This window comes from Callospermophilus lateralis, chromosome 16 (genome assembly GCF_048772815.1).
Source record: "Callospermophilus lateralis isolate mCalLat2 chromosome 16, mCalLat2.hap1, whole genome shotgun sequence".
NCBI lineage: Eukaryota > Metazoa > Chordata > Mammalia > Rodentia > Sciuridae > Callospermophilus > Callospermophilus lateralis.
In genome coordinates this window covers 89,539,729-89,561,353 of record NC_135320.1, presented here as the reverse complement: position 1 = coordinate 89,561,353, position 21,625 = coordinate 89,539,729, and the positions used below count along the sequence as shown (strand labels likewise).

General features: G+C 54.6%; 1 protein-coding gene across 1 annotated transcript; it reads right to left on the bottom strand.

Moving 5' to 3' along the window:
* Positions 1 to 1,697: 1,697 nt before the first annotated feature.
* Positions 1,698 to 5,878, bottom strand: C16H8orf90 (chromosome 16 C8orf90 homolog). Its single transcript, XM_076835784.1, has 2 exons — positions 5,812 to 5,878; positions 1,698 to 2,164 (listed from the first exon to the last, which is right to left on the bottom strand). Exons 1-2 carry the CDS (start codon positions 5,876 to 5,878, stop codon positions 1,698 to 1,700), a joined length of 534 nt encoding a protein of 177 aa, XP_076691899.1.
* Positions 5,879 to 21,625: the final 15,747 nt, after the last annotated feature.

Genomic DNA, 21,625 nt, shown 5'->3' with positions numbered 1-21,625 from the left:
TTTTCTATCTGATACTCGGAGTCTTGGTGGCCTGCACAGATGCTTCTCGTACCAGTGTTGTAAAGGACCAAGGGTTTTGTTTCCAACCTGTCACAGACCCATGCCTTTGTGAACAACTGTAAGAATAAATTTCTAGGAGGAAAAAAAAATGAAGAAAACACGAAATGCAAACCCCAAACTTTTTGCTATTACACTCTGTAGTCACAGACTCGCTCTATCAAATGGTTGTTTCTAAGTGTCCACTCACACCGCTGCTGTCTTTAGGGAAGTGGGGGCTCCATCCCCAATCCCCTGCAGAAGAGCTGTTGTCCCTGGGAGGCCCGCCCCTTGGTGGCAGGCATTAGTGATTATATGCGTGCTTCCTGTCCCTAGGAAGTCTGGTTCTGAGGCCACCTCTCCCCTCCCCAGTGGGGCTGGCTGCTGGCTGTCCAGCCTACAGGTAACCTGCTCCTCCCCTGCTGTCTCACTGTCCTGCCTGTTTCCAAGGAAGACCTCCCAAATAAACCACTTGCACTGAAATCCAACTCTGGGAGCTGCTGCTGCAGAGCCCAGGGTCTCATAGCACAGAGCCTGCGGTGCATGATGTCATGCTTGCTGCTGCCCCAGGGGAATCAAGTGCATGGACACCATTCAAGGGAGCTGTTTGGGCATCCCTACAGAATCGAAGAGAGGAGTCCACAGGTGGAAGGAGCCCAGAGCAGGGGCTGGGGTCTGTTGAGGCCCTGACAGCCGAGGAGGAAGAAGCAGGAGACTTCTCTTCCACAGCCCCAGGCCTCCTCCTGCAGAGATGAGCATTCCCTCTCAAACTAGTTCTCCAGCAAAACCAAGCAACGGTTTGGAAAAATCTTTTCTCACCACCACTAGGAAGCTATAAATAACTATAACTCCTGGATTCCAAGAAAGAAAAGAGACAGCTCCAATTCCACTTGCCTCCAGCCCTGGACTCACCCCCACACCTGGAACCCACACTCCCCAGCCAGAAAGGAGACTGGTCCTTCCCTAGGAGCCTTCCTGCTCCTTGTCCTGCAGGTCAGAGGAGGAAGCTACAAACAGGGCCATCAGTTCCTGCCTCCAACCTGCCCAGAGTAGAGACAGGCCCCTGCCTGGTACTTGTCACCCACAGAGGGAAAAGCACCCAGGATGGTGCCCTGGCCATCTGTGCCATTCCAGGCTCTGTGAATTCTCTCTGATCGACAAGGAGGGACCCTCTCTCCAGAGCAGGGGCAGGGTAGCAGGGGACCAGCAGGCCTAGAAAGGGCCAAGTGAAAGCATGCTCCTTGCCACATCCCCCCACCCCATCCCCAAGCGCTGTCATGGAAACCGGAAAGCTGCCTAACATCTACCCACGACAGTACTGCTCTAGATCCCAGAGGTGGGCACTGGGGGTGGGCCCTGGGGCTGGCCCCCACGCGCCTCGTCAGGTCCTCCTCCCTCCTCCCGTCACTCCCTGCGGACCAGCCTGCCTCAGGGACCATTTCCACTGGGCTCTTTCACTCTTCCCGCGTTTGAGAGCCACTTGGGTTTCCCGTGGGTTTCCGGTCCCACCGCAGACCACTCGCTGGCCTGGCCGGGCCTAGCCACAGCTAGGATGCAGTCAGCTCGCGCCGGCTCCACCCGCCTCCCGGGCGCAGCTGGGATGGCGCCTGCCCAGGTGTGCAGGGAGAGCACTCGGGGCTGGTGGGAGAAGCGCACTTTATTCACTCCCGTGGGCCGCGGGGGCTCGCCCAGCCGGGACGGCCGGCCTCGGGCGGGAAGGCGGCGGGGCCCGGGGCCAGCAGCACGAGGCCGGATGGCTGACCGGCGCCCGCGCTGGCGTAGCTGAGCGCCAGCTGCTCCAGGCGCCGCTTGCGCGCGGCCGCCTGCGCGGTGGCGTGGAGAGGCCGCAGCAGCGCGGGCGGCGGCGCGCCGGGACCCCGCAGCAGGAAGTCGAAGCCCGCGCGGTCCTGTGGGTCGTAGAAGAGAGGCCCGCGGGCGGGGTCGGGCCCCGGCGGCCAGGCGAACGGGAAGGGCAGCGTGAAGTCCTCGGTGAGCACGCGGATGGCGAAGTCGTCCTCCTTGCCCAGCGCGCGGTAGGCGCGCCCGATGCCGCGGAAGTGCGCCTCCCAGAGCTGCGCGTCCCCGCCGTAGATGTCCGGGAAGCGGGGCTCGGGCGGCGCGGCGGGACCTGCGGAGCGGAGTCAGTGAGCGCAGGCGGGTCGGCCCGGTCGGGGCAGTGACCGGCGCAGTGGGCGGAGCTGCGGGAGGCCAGGCGCAGAGGCGGGAGAAGCTGGGAAAGAGCCACCTGTGAGGTGGACAGGCAGACCTTGTGGCTGGGCAAGGTGAGGGCCATGCGGTGGACCCAGCTAACAGCGCCAGCGAACCGTGAAGGGCAGGAGGGTGCTGTGGGCGTGGAAGAGTCTCTGCCACTGTTTTTTGTACAGAAGGTTCCAGATGGGAAGGAGGCTGGTTTGGCCAGCCTGACCATGCAGGGACTCCAAACAGGCACGGGATATTGGGTTCACCTGCAAGCGTGGCAATTGGGGCAGCAGGAAGTGGTCACTCAGTTGAAAGTTTGCCCTGGCTCCTTTGAATACAGAGTGGACTGTAAGGGCCCTGCCTGGAGGTCATGGCAAACCAGGTGAGGAGGAAGTGGGTACCCAATCCAGGACTGGTAGAGGGAGGTGGGAGGAGCCTGCCTGACAGCCTGCTTCTCAGCCTTGACACCACTGACCCTGGGACCTCTGGGGACAGTCAGGTTGGAAGGTCCCAGGAGCAGGTCTAGATCTCTGTGGCTTTATGTGAGTCAGGTGGATCCCAGGAGATCTATGAACCCCAGGACCCACTCTCAGAGAGTAATGTGTGCGTGCACATGGCACTTGAGGGGATTTGGTGGTCACCACCCTGGAAGCCTACTCATGGTCTCCAGAAGGCAACCCAGGTCACTGCCCATGGTCCACATGCTGTGGGAGCTGCTGGGCCCAGCACAGGAGAGACCCCTTCATCTTTCTCTCAGTTGTCTACTCATGAAATGTGCTTGGCTCTGGGGACACTGAAGTGGCCAAGGCAGCCCTGGGTCCTCCTAGAACACAAAGTCCAGTGGGGAGGACATCAGTGGCCCTGAGCTAGACTCAGGACAAAGACCAGGCCACTCCCGGGACAGGCAGCCTGGGGGATGGATGGATGAAGCCCTATGTGGCTCCAATCTGGACCCCCAGGCCTCCTCCCAGCATCCCTAGGAGACGGACAGGAGTCCAGGCCCAGAGTCACAAGGAGGCTGAGTCAGGAGCCCTGGGCTGGGCAATCACGGTCCACTATGCCACACCCAACTCCAGAGGCTGATTCGGATTCTCCCGCACACAGATACTGTTGAGCACCTACTGTGTGCCAGACACCACTCTAGGCACCAGCTGCAGCCAGGTGTCCTCCTTTCTGCCCTTGAGAGCCTGCACAGCCGTCTGTGGGCCTGTTTCCCTTCTGGAAGAGGGTGACCACCACGCCTATCCTGCTGCCTTGTGAATGAGATGGCATTGGCCAACCTGTCCCAGCACCAGCAGACACATTCCTGCGTCGGCAGCTGGGACAGCATCGTGGGACTCTGCCAGGACCCTCCAGCAGGAGCAGGGGAAGGACCACCCAGAACCCTGCCAGCCCAAGGCTCAGGGTCTGACTCTCAGCACCACGGACAGCGCCGGCAGGGCCATGCCCGGAGCTCCACCCCTCCAGGCCAAGCTGTAGCTGTCCTGTCCACCTGGCACCTCCTCTCTGCAGGCTTCTGGCAAAGTGGTTGGAGGCCCAGGGCTGGGGGCCACTGACCTGGACTGCCATTTGGTACCAGCCAGTGGAGAGGGAAGCCAGAGGAGGGGCTGTGGGTGTTGCTCTGGGTTGTGGTGGGAAAGCTTTGGAGAAGGGCACTGTGCTGCCCCCTCATCACAGCCCTGGGGCACAAGGGGAGGGCCTGCATTTCACGGTGGGTCTGGGTTGTCTTGCAGTGGGTGGAGGGGTCAGGATGGCAGAGGCAGGACACTAGGCCAGGTGAGAGGGCTGGGGAGGGTGGACTGAGAGTGCCCAGATTCTGAATTGTCTTAAAGCTAGAACCAGCTGGACCTGCGGGTGTGGGAATGTGGGGCAGGGGGAGTGTCAAGAGGAGGACGCTGAGAGCCTCAGCCTAGGAGGCGGGAGGCACCGTTTACTGAGATGGGGATGCGGGGGGGTGGGTGGGCAGGTTGGCCAGGGAGTCAAGTTTAGACTTGGACGGGTTGGTGCCCTTAGATGGGCAGGGGAAGAGGGGCAGCAGCATCTCTGAGGCTCCAGGCTGGAGATAAACCCTGAGAGATGGCATTTGCAGACATGGAAGCGGATGAGATCACCAAGTGGGTGAGCGGACAAGAGCCTGGGCCCTCTGTCCTTCCCAGGTCAGGGACAGGAGCCAGAAGGGGACTTGGAGGGGCAGTGGTGCCAGAGCATGGGGTTCTGGAGGCCAGAGGGGGCTGAATCATGTGCTGCCAATGGGTGACGTCAAACGAGGCCTGAGAACTGACCTCGGATTGAGCAGTGGGAGGCCGTGAGTGACCTTGACCGAGCTGCGTTAAGGAAGTGCTGGAAATTGAAGCCTGGTGACAGTGGGTTCAAGAGCAAATGGGGGAGATCTGGAGGCAGCAGGGATGGCAGCCTTTTCAAGGAGTTTTGCTATAAATGGGGAGCAGAGAAATAGGGCAGCTGCTAAGAACGCAGTTGGGTCAAGAGCGAGGAGGCCTAGCAGCGGGCTTTCATGTTGATAGGAGCCGAGTGGAGAGGACAGGCCACGAGGGGGGAGCCGCCCAGGGCAGGAGCAGGGAGGGAGTGGGGGCTTTGGGATGTTGGCCTTGCAGGGAACAGGCAGGGAGGGCAGAGCCAGGGCACCCGGGGTGGGAGCCTGAGTCTTCCTCTGATGGCTCCAGTTTCTCAGGGAGACAGGACGGCGGCCAGCAGCTGTGCTGAGGAGGGACCCAGAGAGAAGGTGCCAGGCTGTTGCTAGGAGAGGGAGGCTGGGCAGACAAGGACAGGCAGGGAGCCGGCCTGGCAGAGGCACCCTGCAGGCTGGCCATCAAGAACAGAAGGTGAGAACCCCGCTCTGCCAGCTGTGTGGGCACAAGCAAGGATGGGCGGGCATTGGGGGTTTGCCAGACAGGTTCAGGAAAAAGAGAGTGCTCCTGGAGAGGGAGGTGTGCGAGGAGAGCAGGCGAGCCAGCAGGGCGGGAAAGAGGGTGGAAGCCCAGGGCCCTCTCCTGCACGGCAGCTGGAGTGCCTCTAGGGGCAGGGGCTGGACAGGAGCCCAAGACAGACAGGGAGGAGTGAGCCTGGTGCAGGTGAGGCTTGACCAGGTTGAGGTGGGGGGCACAAGATCCTCCGGAGACATAGCCAGGCCCTGAACCAGCCAGTGGAAGGGAAGAAATCCACAGTGCCAGGAGAGAGGCAGGGCCAGTGAGCAGTGGCCTGGAGGGTGGCCGGCCACCCCTCCCTGTAGCTAGGGCCTGATTCCAGAGGGCCTCAGGCAGGGGGAGTGGGGAGAACCTGGCTCCTGCAGGCCAGGGCTTCAAGGGCTGGAGAGGAGCAGCCCTCCCCCCTGGGAGCACTGCTGGGTGGGGGAGTGGGCTCTGGGGAGATGGAGAAGGACCACCTGAGAGGACGGGGTTGGTGCCCCACCCTGGCCAGGTCCTGCTGCACCGTCCTTGGTGACTTGGCAGAGACCCCCTGCTGGAGGGGAGGCGAGATGCTGCTTTTTTCTCCCATGACCCCAGACCCCAGGTGCCACTGTCCCTGTCCCCATCCTCCACCCTCCCCCGAGTATCTCACCTGGAGTGGCGACAGGGGGAATGGGCAGGCCTGTGGGGCTGAGGTCCCCAGAGCAGGGGGAAGCCATGTCAGCAGCAGGGGTGAGGCTTCTGTTTATCTGGCTGCCCAGGAAACTGGGAGGGGGCTTCTAGGAGGAGAGAACCTTCCATTTAAAGGGGCCCCACCTGAAGGTGGGCCAACGGGGGTCAAAGGGCGCCATGGCCTCAGGGGCACTGACCTCTCTGTGGGCAGCCCCGCCCTCCCTGCCTCTGCAGGGCTCCTCTCAGGCCAGCAGCGCATGCTCATTTCTCCTCGCCACATCCCGCAGAGTAAGCGCCTGGTCCGGCCACCTGACCAGAACCAGCACCTGCTCTGGGGCCATCGAGACCCACCTGGCCTCAGAGCCTCCAGGCTGGCCCCACGGGCCCCCCTAGGCTGGTGGCCCCAGGCCCTTCCTTCCTTGTCCCATGTCCACCTGGCTCCACATTTCCAGCCTGTGCATGTCCCCAGGGCAGCCAAGGCCTGCTCTAGCCATGATTAGCCTGCCCCAAACGTGCCCATCCATGAGTGTCCCAGGACCCAGGAAGCCCAGCCAGCAGTACCAGCTTCAGCAACTCTAACAGTGCCCATGATTGGGGAGACTAGGCCCCTGGCCAAGAGGACTGGTAGGGTAGCAGGGACGCGAGACAGAAGGGAGAATCCTAAGCCGTGAGGACGCCTGCTGGGCTTGGAGCTCACCACAGCCCTGGGGTGCTCAGTGGGAGGGCCTCCCTGACCCCAAGACCCTCCTCGAGGGACCTTGCCCCCATGCACACAGGCTGCCAGAAAGCCCAGCAGAGGTGAGTTGGTGCTCTTAACTGTGCCCTGGGGCGCCTCAAACACAAGAGCCAGCCTCAGACCATCCGGTGAGCAAGACTGGGCTCCCACGGTGCAGCCGAGCTGCCTCATGCGCAGAACTGCAGGAGACAAGGGTGAGTGGAGGGAGAACAGGGCCTGCCACCACCATTCCTGCATCTCCACACCTCTGTGAGCAGCCTCCGGTTCCTGCTCTCACTGCGCCCCCACGGAGCCCTGGCTGCTCCATACCTCAGAGCCCAAGGGCCTGGCTGGCCTTCCCACGGAGCTCCCCTCGCTAGGTCTGGTCTGCTGTGCTCCCGTGGGCTCCCACGTGCACCAGCCCCCGCACAGCCCCCATCTCTGGTCTGGGGCCCTATAGCCAAGGGCTGAACCACGTGACCAGCTCCAGCACCCTTGGCTGAGGTTCCTTGGCTCAGGCCAGCCCCAGGTGGACAGGGAGGCCATGGTGTCATGTGAGGACCCTGCAGCTGCCTGTCTACTCACCCCTGGGAGCCCCTCAGGAAGGCCTTCACCACCTCCTCTGGGCCAGCCTCCTGATCGGAGTCCACTCAGCCTCCATGAGAGGCTGAAATCCCTCTCCAAACGAGCCCAGCCCACCTCCCACTTCCATCAGCCAATCTGGGGCACAGGAAAGGAGACCCAGCAGAGGCTGGGGCTCTGGGTGGACCCTCGCTCACTGGGGCTGGGCACCCACCTCACCTCCCTGAGCCTCTGTTTTCCCCTCTGTGAAATGGGCCTGAAAACAACCTACCACAGGTTAGCAAGGAAACGAAGGTACCTTGGAGAAGGAATGAGACAGTGGACACAGCTGGAATCCACCCTGGTCAGGAAGCACTCCCAGCCTTGAGGACTGGCTCCCGGCCACCTCCACCTCGCCCACCCCCACAGGTCTCTGTCCCCGCCCGCACGAGAGGACAGGGAGGCTGAGACAGGACAGGAAACGCTCTGCCAGGAAGTGCTGGAGCCACAGTGGGGCTGGGCCCTGTCAGGGCCTCAGCAGAGACAGCAGGAGGCCTAGAGCCCCAGGGGCCAAGGTCTGCCAGCGCAGGCCAGGCCGCAGGCCAGGCTGGGGATGTCCACGGTCGATGTTTTGGGTTTGTTTGTGGAGAACTGCACTTAGGTGCCCAGTGCACAGGCAGAGCAGTTTCCGGCCACCGATTCCCAGGACTGACGCGTCCTGAAGCAATGGGTCCATGCCTCCGGCGGCAGCACCCACTGCCCACCCCAGCTGGGCATCTGCCACTGCACACTCTGCTTCCAGAACTCAGCTGGCTTTAGACTGGCCATCCAGTGGGCCAGGCCATATGTCCACTGCAGCCAGTCACCCCACTTGGCACATCCTCCAGGTTCCACATGCTGGCAGCCTGGGTGGTCCCTGGCTTTAGGCCAGGGGGTGCTCCAAGGCGCTTCCCTAGTGCTTCCCCCAGTGATGGAGCCCAAGCCCCGTCCACGCCTGGCTCTGGGTCCATGCTGCAGAGTGTGGCCGCTCTGCTCTTGGAGAGTCTGATTTCAGTTCTTTCGGATGCACACCCAGAAGTGAGATCGCTGCATCAGATGGCATTTCTATTTTTAATTTTTTGAGAAACCTCCGCACTGTTTTCCGTATCAGCTGCACCATTTTACATTCTCGCCAACAAGGTGCGAGGCTCCCTTCATCCTCGCCCCTTCGTCTGTCTTTCTGGTGGTGGCCATCCAGGGGTGGGAGCTGACGTTCCTCAGGGTTCCATCACAGGTCCCAGTGAACACTGACACCTGTCCCCGCACCCATTAGCCACTTTCTCCTTTGCAGAAGCATCTGAGTCCTTTGCCTGTTTGTGGCTGGGCTGCGTGGTTCCCGCTATGGGCTGCAGCAGTTCCTGACCTATCTGGCCGTTGACCCCTCTCCAGGTGCAGGGCTTGCCCACGCCTCCTCCCAGCCGTTTGTCCATTGTCTCCTTTGGTGCAGGAGCACTTCAGATCCGTGTGGTCTCCCAGGTCTATTCCTGCCTTTTCCGCCTGTGCTTTGGGTTTCACATCCAAAACATCGTTGCCAAGATCAATGTCAAGCAGCTTTTCCCCGTTTTCCTCTAGGAGTTTGACAGTTTCCGGTGTTGGTTTGAAGGCTCGGGGAGGGTGTAGGTTGGTCCACTGGATGCTTATGCCCCTGAGAAGGGAGGAGCTGGGTGGCAGCCAGCTGGAGGAAGGGCCCAGGTGTATGCCATGCCCCTTCTGTCACCTGCAGTCCATACCACAGCCTCCACTGTCCACCTTCCAGGCAGGCCTGGCACAGCTGCAGTGTGTGGTGGCACCCACCTGTAATCCCAGCTGCTCGGGAGGCTGAGGCAGGGGGATGGCAAGTTCAAAGCCAGCCTCAGCAACTTATCGAGGCACTAAGCAATTCAGTGAGACCCAGGCTCTAAATAAAATTCAAAAAAGGGCTGGGGATGTGGCTCAGTGGTAAGTGCCCTGGGTTCAATCCCCAGTACCAAAAAAAGAAAAGAAAAACACTATGGAGGCCCAGAGAACTTGGGTGGCTTCAAAGGGGAGGTGGCCTGGGCTGGGGTCTCTAGGGGCAAACAGGAAAGTACAAGGAGTTTCCTTAGGAAGGCACAGGTTCCAGGAAGAAGGCACTGCCCAAACAAGCCCGGAGAGCAGCTGCCTGAGCCTGGGGACCCCAGGAGTTGGTGAGGGCCTGGGGCAAGGGTAAGAGGGCTGCCCTGGCCTGCATCGGGCCACCTCCTACTGAAGGTTGGCCTGTGCAAAGGTGAGGCAGTGGGACCAGTGCCCCGACCTCCAGGCCCAGCCTAAGGCAGCAGGATGCCAGGTGCCCATACCCAGGGTGCCTCTCTACTGGTCCCTGGCTGGAGGGAATGCGGCTGGAGAGAGCAGGTCGCTGCAGGACCTTGGGGCTGGATAGCAGGCTCTGCTGGGTCCTAGGCCCCTGTCCTTCCTGCTGGGCCCTCCCACCAGGAGTCCTGTCTGGCCCCACAGCACCACCTGCTGGCTGCTCAGGGAAGCAGATGAGACCCTGCTGCAGGGTGGGAAGGGCTCTGCCCCACCACATTGGCTGGAACCACTGGGGAAGGTGCCTGTGGTCCAGTGGCCTCATCCTCGCCTCAGACTTAAGCCCTGCTTCTCCCACTGACCGCTGTGTCACCTCGGCCAGCTTATGGCCCCCCTGAGCTTCACCTAACCCAGGACAGCAGGCATGTCTGGCCTTCAGGCTGATGTGAAAAGTGGCCACTGGGCAGGGACTGTAGGTCCAGAGGAGGTCGGTGGTGCTCACTGCTGCCCAAGAGATTCATGGAAAGACAGGCACGCAGCTGGCCCAGCCAGGGCCCTGTGGCCAACATCCATTTTCAGATGTGGTGGCAAGGAGGAGATGGACAATGTACCTGACTTGTGTCCCTGGCCAGCTCAAGTCCACTCCCTGCAGCCCAGTGCAATGCTAGAAGCCCTTGCCTGCATTCTGCTTCCCTGGGGACACCCCGGATATGGGAGGTTGGTGGCCCTTCTGCCTGCTGGCATTTCACCTGCCTGTGACTTGCAGGGAAATCTCCTTACTCTGAAACATGCCTTCCTGTGGAAACAGGTGGCCTCACCTGCCCTCCACAGTCCAGGTGTGAGTGGGTCGAAGGCCCACAGGCTCATGGAGGGCCTGAGGCAGGACCTGCGAAGCTCCAAGACTCGTTCCTCTTGGGCTCGGCTTCCCTCGTACCCACTTCCCTCTGAGATAGGCCATGGCCGCCCCAAGGGTCCTTGCTTCTAGTCCCAAAGCCTCACTCCTGGCTGCAATTCCACATTCCTGGGGCAGGGAGCCGCCTTCCCGTTGGCCGTGTTTATCACCCCACTCGCCTGTGACTTGGCTCTGCCAGTCTGTGGTGTCAGTGCCACCTGGCTGGTTTCAAGTCTCTGTGAGACGCCATGGGACACAGCACTGGGGAAGCCACCACGATACGGTGTTCTGCCCCCACAGATGCCATGGACACAAGTAACCTCAACAGCATAGATGGTGCCCAGGAGCAGGGAGGGAGGAGGCAGGCGGTGTCTGCTGAGGTTCCCATGGCTGCTCTTGAAAATCCAGGTATCAGCCTTACGATCCTGTCACTGCCGGCCCAATGCCACCAAACAACAGGGGCCACGTGGAGGCACTGGGGGGAGGGCTGTATGAACTGAGGCAGGCATCGGGGCTGGCCAGGCCCCAGATGCCTGCTCTGCAGCTCTGCAGACTCAGCTGCCCAGGATCCTCCTCTGTGAATGGACTTACTTTAACAGTCACCCACCGTGCTCAGAGGCAGAGAGGATGGGAGTCCACGGTTCCCAGGCCGGCGCGTTCTGGGCTTGCTCGGGCTATTTTTTGGCCGCACACGGCGCTTCCTGCTCCCAAGTCCAGCACTCCCTGAGGCCGGGCACGCAGGCTCCTTCTCCGTTGGCTGCCGGCGACATCGCTTAGTCTTCTTTGGCCGAGGTGCCTTTGGGCTGGGGCATGGGCGAGCTGGTTTGTCCATGGTGCTGGTACCGGAACCTCAGGTCCCCAAGCCTGCCAGGCGCAGACCAGTGCGGAGCTTCTCACGACCCCAGTGTAGTCCAGGAGATGGACGGCTCTGCCTCCCTGCAGCAGATGGGAAACCAAGGGGCAAAGAGGCTGAGTGGCCGGCTCCAAGTCACAGGGTCTGTGGAGCGTGGCTGGACTTCATCCCAGGAAGTCGTCCTGCCCTGCTCCCTCTCTGAGCCCCGGGTTGTCTATCCCTGTCCTGGGAGAGGACCTCAGAGGAGAGTCGAGGGCCTCAAGTTCTCAGAACAAGGCCTCAAAGTCACCCCTCCATCCCTGGACTTGCCATCGGCACAAGGTCCAGCAAACAAATGGCCAAGCTGGATCCCCAACTCTCACAGGGGACAACTGAGACCCAGAGAAGGAAGGAATAGGCCCAAGGCCTCGGTGGGAGCACAAGTCCACGTGGACACGCACAGATGTGAGCACACGGGTGCACACACACCTGCCACCCTCAACAGCCTTGCCTCAACAGGCTGGCCCTGGGAAGTACGCCATGGACACTGGAGCCATTGTGACCTCAGGGTGAGGTCAGGCCTGGCCAGGGTGGGGCAGGAGCAATTCCCAGAGATAAGGCTGGCCCGACGGGTGTGAACACAGAGCTGGCGGCTGGGTTCTGTGGGTCCTCCAAACTGCACCCTGATCATGGACAGGCAGCACCCTGAAAAGCCACGCAGCCGCATCATGGCTGGTGGGACGTCGTCAGCCATGCCCCGCAACCCCAGGTCAGCTCAGCCGCCCAGGGGCACGTGGGAGCCTGGGGTGCTGCTGGGTCTCCATCTTCTGGGAAAGTGACTCCCCCCGGCAGGGCACAGGGCACAAGGCCCCGTCCAAGGAAGCACCTGGGATGAACCCAGCCCTGCACCCGGAGCTCATGCCACCAGGAGCAGTGGGGAGGGGCTGGGTGGGCCCATGACAGCGCCACCCCGCGTGTTGGAGAAGGCCAGGAGGGACGGGACCTGGACTGAGCCACAGCTCTGTCCTTGCCATGCCTGGAAGCCACCTGAGACAGGGAAGGACAAGGGTCACAGGAGACTGTGGGAGGGACGGAGTGTCGGGAGGACAGCGGAGACAGGCCATTGCTGCTCTGGGTATTGAGCTCTGGTGGGCACAAGGGAGAGGACAGGGCAGGCAGGGGACAAGAGGGAACAAGAGGGGACGGTGGCTTCTCTAGGGCTTCCAGGCCCCCCAGAGTCCCCAGCTACCCCCGTGTCCCCAGCAACCCAGGCATATGGGGCATCCGCACCCTCCTGGGCCTGGCACCCTCCGCAGGGGCACCAGACAGGCTCGCGTCCAGGGCTGCCCCTGCCACGGGTCTAGAGTAGGGCTGGTGTCATGGCCGTGTGGTGCTCCAGGAGCACGGTGGTCTGCACAGCTGTCTGTGGGGTTGTGGCCAGGCCTGTCACCTCCTGGGGTTGTGGCCCAACTCTCTCTGCAGATGCCTGCTCATGGGGTGCTCTGTCATTTTCCTGTTTTTAACAGTACGTTTCTCTCTGGAGGCCGTGCAGGCTGTGACACGTTGGGCTTCACGTGTGCTTGTGACCCGCACTGATGGCCACCATGGCCAAGGGAGGTCAGCCCACAGCCACCATCTGGAAGGCCGTCTCCCCTCAGGAGGGGCTGGGTCTCTGAAGGTCCCGGGAGGGTCAAGTGCATGCAGGCCTCGTGGAGATGGTGGGCCGGAGGACCCCAGAGCTGCCCACCCTGGGGAACAAGTGCTGTCAGCACACAGGGTCTCCAGGACGTAGCCGCGGAGTCAGGGTGGGTCTGAACATGTGTCCCGATCAGCAACAGTGGGGCAGCAGGTTTGGCCCAGCAGAGGCTGTGCACCGTGCTGCGGTGCATCCAGCCAGGGTGAGCTGCGGCTCCCAGGTGCTGTCACCACACCCAGCCCCAGGGACGGCCTCCTGACCGGCTCTTGAGGTGGCTCAAGCAGGCCCTTTCCACTCCGGCATCTTCTTGCATCACATGCAGCCAGCGCTGTCCTGACTTCTCTGTTCCCGTCTTCCTCTTCCCGGGATGCAAGCCCGGTTGTGAGAATGGGGTGTTCGCTTTCTGTCCCCAGGCCCTGGAATGGCACCTGCACCCGGTTGGCACTTACTAAATGCACTGATGAATGGAGGCAGGTGCTGCATAAGGCTGGGACGGCCTTAGTCTGCTCATAGACACACTCCTCTTGGCTCTGGAGGAAGGACATTCAAGACCAAGGTGCTGGCCCTGGGCTTCTGCTGAGGCCGCTACCTGGCTTGCTGCTGGGCAGAGAGCAAATTGTCCTGTATTTCTTCTTACGAGGCCACTGATCCCACCACGATGTCCCACCCTTGCAGCCTCCCCTGAACCTCAGCACCCTGAGGCCCCAGCTCCAAATGCCCTTGTACTGGGGGTTGGTATGGATTCAAACAGGGACACAATTCAGTCCATAGCAGGGACTGCCAGATGGGGCCACCCAGCCCCACTCAGCTCTGTGCCCCCTCCCCTTCTCTGCTCCCAGAACTTGGCAAATGCTTCTGTGGACACTGGGACCTTCACCAGGACAGGTCACCAAAGCCCAGATGGGCAGGAATGCACCTCCTGGGGACGAGAAAGGAGAGGGAGGAGGAGCCAGCAAAGCCGAGCCCAGGGGTCACCCATGTACTGTGCAGCTGGCTGCAGGGGACAGACCACCAGGCCCTGGTGAGCTGGAAGGGCCGTCACAGCTGCCTCCGAAAGGCAGGATGGGCTGGGAGCTGCCTTGGCCACCTCACGCCACCATCAAGCCCTCTGCTCTTCCCACAAACGTGTGCCACGCACTCTTGTGGGTGTGGGGACAGCGTAGAGACCCCTGCCCCTGGGGCTTCCATCACAGTGCGGGGCACAGTAGCTTAAATCACACAACAACGGCCACATGGTGAGGGGTGACAGGAACAGTCGCAGGGAGGCGCGGGTGGGCGTGAGGTCACGTGGCCATTGCAGGGAAGTTCATCAGGAAGGGCCACCTGGGCAGAGACTTGAAGGAGGGGAAGGGCTGGGCCAGCAGCTCTCTGGGGAACACTGTCCCCCGACTGCAGGAGAGGCCAGCACAAGGCCCTGAGGCAGAGCACGCCTGGTGGCGAGCGACACCCAGAGCTCACTACAGGGCAGTGCAGCTTCCAGGGGAGCCAGAGGAAAGAGATCCCAGCGCCTCAGCTTCTGTTCTCACACATCCTCTCTTCACAGTGAGATGACGGATGATGAAAGCCGCCCTCTGAGTGTGTGGCTCTGCAGGCTGTCACAAATGCGTGTGGTTGTGTATCCACGGCCACAAAGGCGCTCCAAGCCCTCCGCACCCCCACAGGGACCTCCCCAGCTGCCTGTCCCTGATGGAAAGCCGCCGACCTGCTTTCTGTCCCTGTGGTCCCACCTTTCCCAGTGCCGTGGGAGATGAAGCCACGTGGCAGTGGCTCTGGGGTCCACTTCTGCCAGTTGACACAGCCAGCGCAGAATCGCAGGGTCTCCTGCAGTAACTCACTTCCTCTCCCACTGGGTCGCTCTGCGGCTGTGACTCGGTTTGTTCCTGCTTTCGCCTGGCCGAGGGCACTTGGGTTCTGTTCACTTTTGGTGAATAAGGCCAGCCTGAAGTGCTCCTGTGAACCGGAGGTTCCATTCCACCAGAGCCGCTGCCCAGGGGCGGCACAGCCCAGTCCCACTCAGCAGTCTAGCTCTGTAGGGCAGGGCGCTGGGCGCCTTCCCACCCCGCCTGAGGCTGTGTCCCCGTCTCCCACCTGCACTTTGCTTTCCTGATGTTAGCCCTTCTTGCAAAAGTGCCCTGATGTCCCACGGTGGGTCTGATTCCTTCACCTCGGGAGAAACAGTGCTGAGGACTTTCTATAATCTCCACCTGGAGTCCCCTCGCCGACATCTGTTCAAGTCTTCTGAGTTCTGTCAGGTTGCTGTGCGTGCCTTTGATTTGTTTTGAGAGCTCTTGGTGTACTCTGGACAGAGCCCCTTATCACAAGGCGGTCTGCGAATAGCCCCTCCAGGTTGGCGGCCCGTCTTTTCATTCTGGATAGCTTTGGAAGGCAGCCCTTAATTTTTATTAAGTCAGGTTTGTGAGGTTCTCTGGTAGGGACAGTAGGGCTTTCGGTGTCACAGCTAAGAGATCTTTAACTCATTCAGGTCGTGAAGACTTGAGGATTTTTCTCCTACATTTTCTTCTAGAAGTTTCAGAAGTTTGGGTTTTACTTTCATCTCCAGGCCCTATTTTGAGTTGATTTTTGCATATGGTGTGAAGTATGGGCTGTGGGTTATTTTTGTATGGATATATCCAATCATTGTAGCGCCATATGCTGAATCGGCTATCCTTTATTAATTGAATTGCTTTTACACCTTTTATATAACTCAGCTGTCCTTATATGTGGGGATCTTTTCCTGGACACCATGTTTTCTCCCATTTACTTATACTTCTGTGCTTTTATCAGTATAAACCTGCCTTGACTACATAGCTTTATGATAAGTGTTAAAATGGGTGATCATCTTGAAATCAGTCCTCCAATTTTTCCTTTTCAAAATTATTTTAGCTACTGTTTTTTTTCTTTTCCGTACAAATTTTAGAAACAGTTCATATGGATAATATATATGGATTTTACTTGGAATTGCATTGAAAAGTTATGTGATTTTTAAATTAATGTTTTAATAATAATATCAAGTATTCCAATCCACGAACATGGTATGTCTCTCCACTTATTAAAGTCTCCTTGGTTTCTTTCATCAATAGTTTGCAGTTTGCAATATACAGACCTTACAACCCTTTGTTTGATTTAGACCTAAATACCTCATGCTATCTTTAGTGCTATTGTACATTATCACGTTTGTTTTGGTTTCCAACAGCTCACTGTTAACATATGGAAATATGACTTATTTGAGTATATTGACAGAATTTACAAATTTTCTGAACTCACTTTTTAGTTCTAGTACGTTTTTTGTAGTTTTTTTTTTTTTTTTTTTTTTTTTTTGGCCAATATCACTCCCCAGCACTTCCCTCTCCCTCCCTGCCTCCCTCCTTGGTCCTTGTCCTCTGCTGATCTCCCTCTGAGTTTTAAGAGATCGTTCCCACCTTTGTTCTCCTTCTCCATCACTAGCTTCTGCATAGGAGAGAAAACATAGGACTCTGAACCTCTGAGTCTGACTTCTGCTTAACATGATGGACTCTAGTTCCACCCACTTTCCTGCAAATGACATGATTTTATTTTTCTTTATGGTTGGGAGAAAACTCCATTGTGTGTACCACATTTTTCTCTATACATTCCTACATTGATGGACACCTATGCTGGGTACATAGTTTGGCTATTGTGGACTGTGCTGCTATAAACATGGCTGTGCCTCTACCAACCTAGTAAGATGGCTGTGACTCTTCAGGGTAAATTCCAGTGGTACAGCTGGTTCAGAGGGGGTTCCACACCTAGTCTTTTGAGGAGCGGCAATACTGATTTCCATGGTGATTGCACTAATTTATAGTTCCACCAACAGTGTAAAAATGTTCCTTTTCTCCACAGCCTGTCCAGCATTTGTTACGTTTTGTATTCTTGGTGACTGCCATTCTAACTGTGTGAGATAAAGTCTCAGTGAAGTGTTGACTTGCACTTCCCTAATTGCTAATGATGTTTTTTTTTCTTGTATTTGTTGGCCACTTGTATTTATTCTTTTAAGAAATGTCTGTTTAGGGGCTGGATAGAGCACTTACCTAGAATGTGTGAGGCATTGGGTTCAATTCTTAGCACCACATAAAAATAAGTAAATAAAATAAAGGTCCGTCAAGAACTAAAAATATTTTTTTTTAAAAAAAGAAATGTCTGCTTAATTCATTTGTCCATTTATTAATTGAATTATTTGATTTTTTGGTGTAAAGTTTTTGGCGTTCTTTATATATTCTACATATTAATCCTTTGTGAGAAGAATAGCTAACAAAGATTTTCTCTCATTCTGTGGTTTCTCTCTTCATAAATGGGTGCTGAATTTTGCCAAAGTCCTTCTCTGCATCTATTGAGAATACTAAGTAATTTTTGTCCTTAATTCTGTTAATGTGATGAATTGCATTTATTTATATGCAAATATTAAGCAATCCTTGCATCTCTGGAATAAAACCAACTTGGTCGTGATGTACAATCTTCCTAATACGTTGTTGAACACAATTTGGAATTTTTTTTTTTAAACTCTTTTCTTTTTTTTTTTAATATTTATTTTTTAGTATTTGGCAGACACAACATCTTTGTTTGTATGTGGTGCTGAGGATCGAACCCGGGCTGCATGCATGCCAGGCATGGCACGCTACCGCTTGAGCCACATCCCCAGCCCCAATTTGGAATTTTTTATTAAGGATTTTTTGCATCTAAGGTCATCAGGGATATTGGTCTATAATTTTCTTTCCTTGAATGCGGCCTTATCTGACTTCAGAATGAGTGTGATACTGGCTTCACAGAATGAATTTGGAAGTCTTCCATCCCTTCTTATTTCATGGAATAATTTGAGAAGTATTAGCATTAGTTTTCTTTAAAGGTTTGGTAGAATTCATCTGAGAATCCACCTGGTCCTGGGCTTTTCTTTGTTGGAAGACTTTTTATTACTACCTGAATCTCATTACAAGTTATTGCATCGTTTAGGTTTTCTATGTCCTCTTGATTTGATTTTGGCACATCATATTTGCCTAGAAATATATCCATTTCTTCTAGATTTTCCAATCTATTTGAGTATTAGTTTCAAAATAGTCCCTAATGATCTGCAGGGTTTCTGAGATATCTGTGGCGATGTTTTTTCTTCTCTAATTTATTAATTTTGTGTTTGAACCTTTTTCTTCTAGTTAGTTTGGCTAAGGGCTTATCAATCTTGTTTATCTTTTCAAAAAAGCACCTCTTTGTTTTATCCAACCTTTGTATTTTTTTTTCAAGTTCATTGATTTTAGCTCTGATATTCACTTTTTCCTTCCTTCTACTGGTTTTAGAATTGGTTTGTTCTTCTTTTCCAAGGGCCTTGAGACGCATCCTGGGGTTATTATCTGGGATCTTCCTGGTTTTCTTATGTAGGCATTCATGGCTATACACTTTCTTCTTAGAACCACTTTCATAGGGTCCCAGAGGTTCTGGCACGTTCTCATTTGAGTCTAAGAATTTTTAAATTTCTCCCTTGATTTCTTCTCCCATTCATCATTCAGAAGAGTATTGGTCAATCTCCACGTTGTAGGGTTTGGTCAAGTTGATTTCTAATATCATTTCATTATAATCTAAAAGGATGCAAGAAATTGTAATGATTTTTATGTATTTGCCAAGAGATGCTTTGTGGCCTAAAATATGGTCTATTTTAAAGAGAATTCCACTAACTTTTTAGTTCTAGTACCTTTGTGTAGATCCTTTGGAATTTTCTAGTTAGATAATAATTATTTGACAAATAGTTCGTCTCTTCCTTCTACGCTGCATGCCTTTTTTAATTTTTTCTTGACTTCTTGCTCCATGAGAAGGCTACATCACGACGTTGAGCAGCAGTGCTCAGGTCACCCTTGCCTCGGTCCTAGTCGTGTGGGGAAACGTTCAGTCTTTCACCTCCAAGTGTGCAACTGTAGGGTTTTTACAGATGCCCTATCAGCTTGAAGGAATTCCCTCCGTCTCTGTTTTTATTGTGATTAGATGTTGAATTTTGTCAAATGCTTTCTCTGCGCTTATTGAGATGATCATATCATTTCTTCATGAGTCTGTCAATATGGTGAAGTACACGGATTGATTTTCAAGTCCTCAGGCAGCCTTGGGTTCCCCAGAGAAGCCCCACTTGGGCATGATGAATGAGTGTAGGTCTGTATTTTGGATCCTTTTGTTAACAAAGTTTGTGTCTGTTAATGGAGGATATTAGGATCTACTTTTATTTATTGCAATATCATTGTATTATCAGAATAACGCTTGCCAAACTGAAGGAGTTGGGAAGTGTACCCTGTTCTTCAATTTTCTGAAAGAGTTTTGGTATCAGTATCATTTCTTCCTAAATACTTGATAAGATTAAAGGAACATCTGGACCTCAAGTTTTCTTTGTGGCAGATTCTTAAATACAAATTAATTTTTGTAGTAGACATAGGGCTATTCTGATATAAGTCCTGGGAGAGCTGTGGTATTTTGTGGCTTTAAGAAATTTGCCCATTTTATTTTGGTTGACAAGTTCATTGGCAGGAAGTTGCTCGTGATATTTTCTTGCCACCCTGTTGACATCTGTGGTGCCTATAATGATGCACCTCACTTATTATTGATGTTAATAATTTGCAACTTCTCTTTTTTTTGCCCCCTAAATTCCTGCCAAATGTTCATCAATGTATTCTTCTTTTCTTAGAACCAGCCTTCAGTTTCACTGACTTTCTCTATTTTTTTTTTGTCCTCTGTTTTATTGATGTCTGATCTACTTTTTATTATTTTCTTTCTTTGAGTTTAATTGAGTTTTGTAGGTGGAATCCTAGGTCATTGATTTCAGGCTTTTATTCTTTTTTGGCATACATGCTTAATACTGTAGATTTCCCTCCAAGGCATTTTGATACGTTGTGTTTTCATTTTCATTCCACTCAAATTACTTTTTATTTTGCTTTTGAGTTCTTCTTCCCCTATAGGTTATTGGAAAGTGTGTTATTTAGTATCCAAATTCCCCAGGATCTTTCTTTCCATCTGTCTCTGTTATCGATTTCTCATTTAATTTGTCGTGGTCGGAGACCCAGGTTTTGTTTGATTTGAATCCTCTTAAACTTCTTGAGACATTTTATGGCCTGTCCTGGCGAACGTGCCCTCTGTGTTGAAGAGAGCGGTCCTCTCCTGCTGGTGGGGTCCTGAGCGTACCGTTGGCGGCACTGACGGTGGTGCAGATCTTTGGGATCCTGCTGATGTTTTCTGACCGTGGTTGAGAGGGTGTTGCAGGGTTGAACTGTGGTGGTGGATCTGTCTTTTCTCCTTGCAGCTCTAGCTTCTTTGCCTCGTGTGTTTGGAAGTTCTGTTGTGAGACGCATGAACATTCAATTGTAATGTCATCTCTTTTTTATTTTTTGTAATATGATTTTATTGGTCACATGATAAACCCCTTAACCACAGGAGTTTCACATAGTTTTATGAGTTTTGTAAAGTAAGGGCTTTCCTTCTACTTTTTCATTCAATACTGACATGCTTAATCTTTTATCATATTTAAACTTCTGCCTCTCTTGTATTTTCCCTTTATAAATGCTCTGTTGAACATAAGTAGTCATCGTGACAGATGGTTCCTTTATCATTCTGAGTGAATTCTCCTTTCCCTGATATATAAATACCTCATATATGTATATTTATACTTCTAAAATACAGTTTGTCTGATAGGAACAGAGTGATGCCCGTTTTTGTTAGCTGCTGTGAGCCAGGCCCATCTCTTTCCATCCCTTTATTTGTAATCGGTCGGTATCTACTAGATTACATATATTAAATGTCAGCAGTGTGCACTCGACTCTGGCTTCTTCCCCAATTTGACAATCTCTGCTATTAATGATGGTGTTTAAGTCCCTTACATTTAGTGGGACTGGTGATAGGGCTGGTCTTAGTCTATGTCCTCTGTGACTGTTACCCTGGAATGTCCCTTTCTGTGGTTGGGTGGTGGTTGTGGAACACGGTACCAGCTGACCTCGGACCACTGTCAAGTCACATTGGTCACTTAGAGGACAAGAATCTTGAACATCTTATTTTAATGTCCTTAAACCTTTGCTATCGTTGTTGTATGCTGTTTTTCTATATTTTTAGAAACCCACGGGGCTGGGGATGTGGCTCAAGCGGTGGCGCACTCACCTGGCATGCGTGCGGCCCGGGTTCAATCCTCAGCACCACATACAAACAAAGATGTTGTGTCCGCCGAAAAACTAAAGAATAGATATTGAAGAGTTCTCTCTCTCTCTCTCTCTCTCTCCCCCCCTCCCTCCCTCCCTCCCTCCCTCTCTTTCTAAAAAAAAAAAAAGAAAAGAAACCCACAATATGTAATTATTTTTAGCTGAAATTTAAAAAACAAAGCACAGTGTGTTGGATTCCCCGCCCCCTTGCCCACTTCAGTACACTCCCCTCTTGTGCAGCTCCCTCTGATGTCACCGCCTGCCTGGGTCCCCTCCAGGGGTCTTCAGTGCAGGTGTCCCGGGATGCGTTCCCAAGGGGTTTGGGTGTGTGGAAAGGTTTCTGCGTCACATGGGGCTTTTAAAGGCTCCTTCCCTGGGTAGAGGGTGCTGGTCTGGCGGGTCGGTGGGGTTTCCTCCCTGAGCGTTATAATGTGCCGCTGCCTTCCCGCCTGCCTGTTGCTAACGAGCTGTGCTGTCTTTGGTCCTGAATATGCCTTTTTTTTTGGCTTTTTAAAGATTTCCTCTCATCATTAGTTGTACACAATTTTATTTTTGGGGTGGAGGGATACTAGGGATTGAACTCAGGGGCACTCAGCCCTATTTTGTATTTCATTTAGAGACGGGGTCTC

Bases quoted from the DNA above. Each gene is read 5' to 3' on its own strand.
- C16H8orf90 (XM_076835784.1), bottom strand. From the start codon at position 5,878: ATGGCTTCCCCCTGCTCTGGGGACCTCAGCCCCACAGGCCTGCCCATT. The intron at 2,165-5,811 runs GTGAGATACTCG...TCCGCTCCGCAG, and splicing joins TCCCCCTGTCGCCACTCCAG to GTCCCGCCGCGCCGCCCGAG.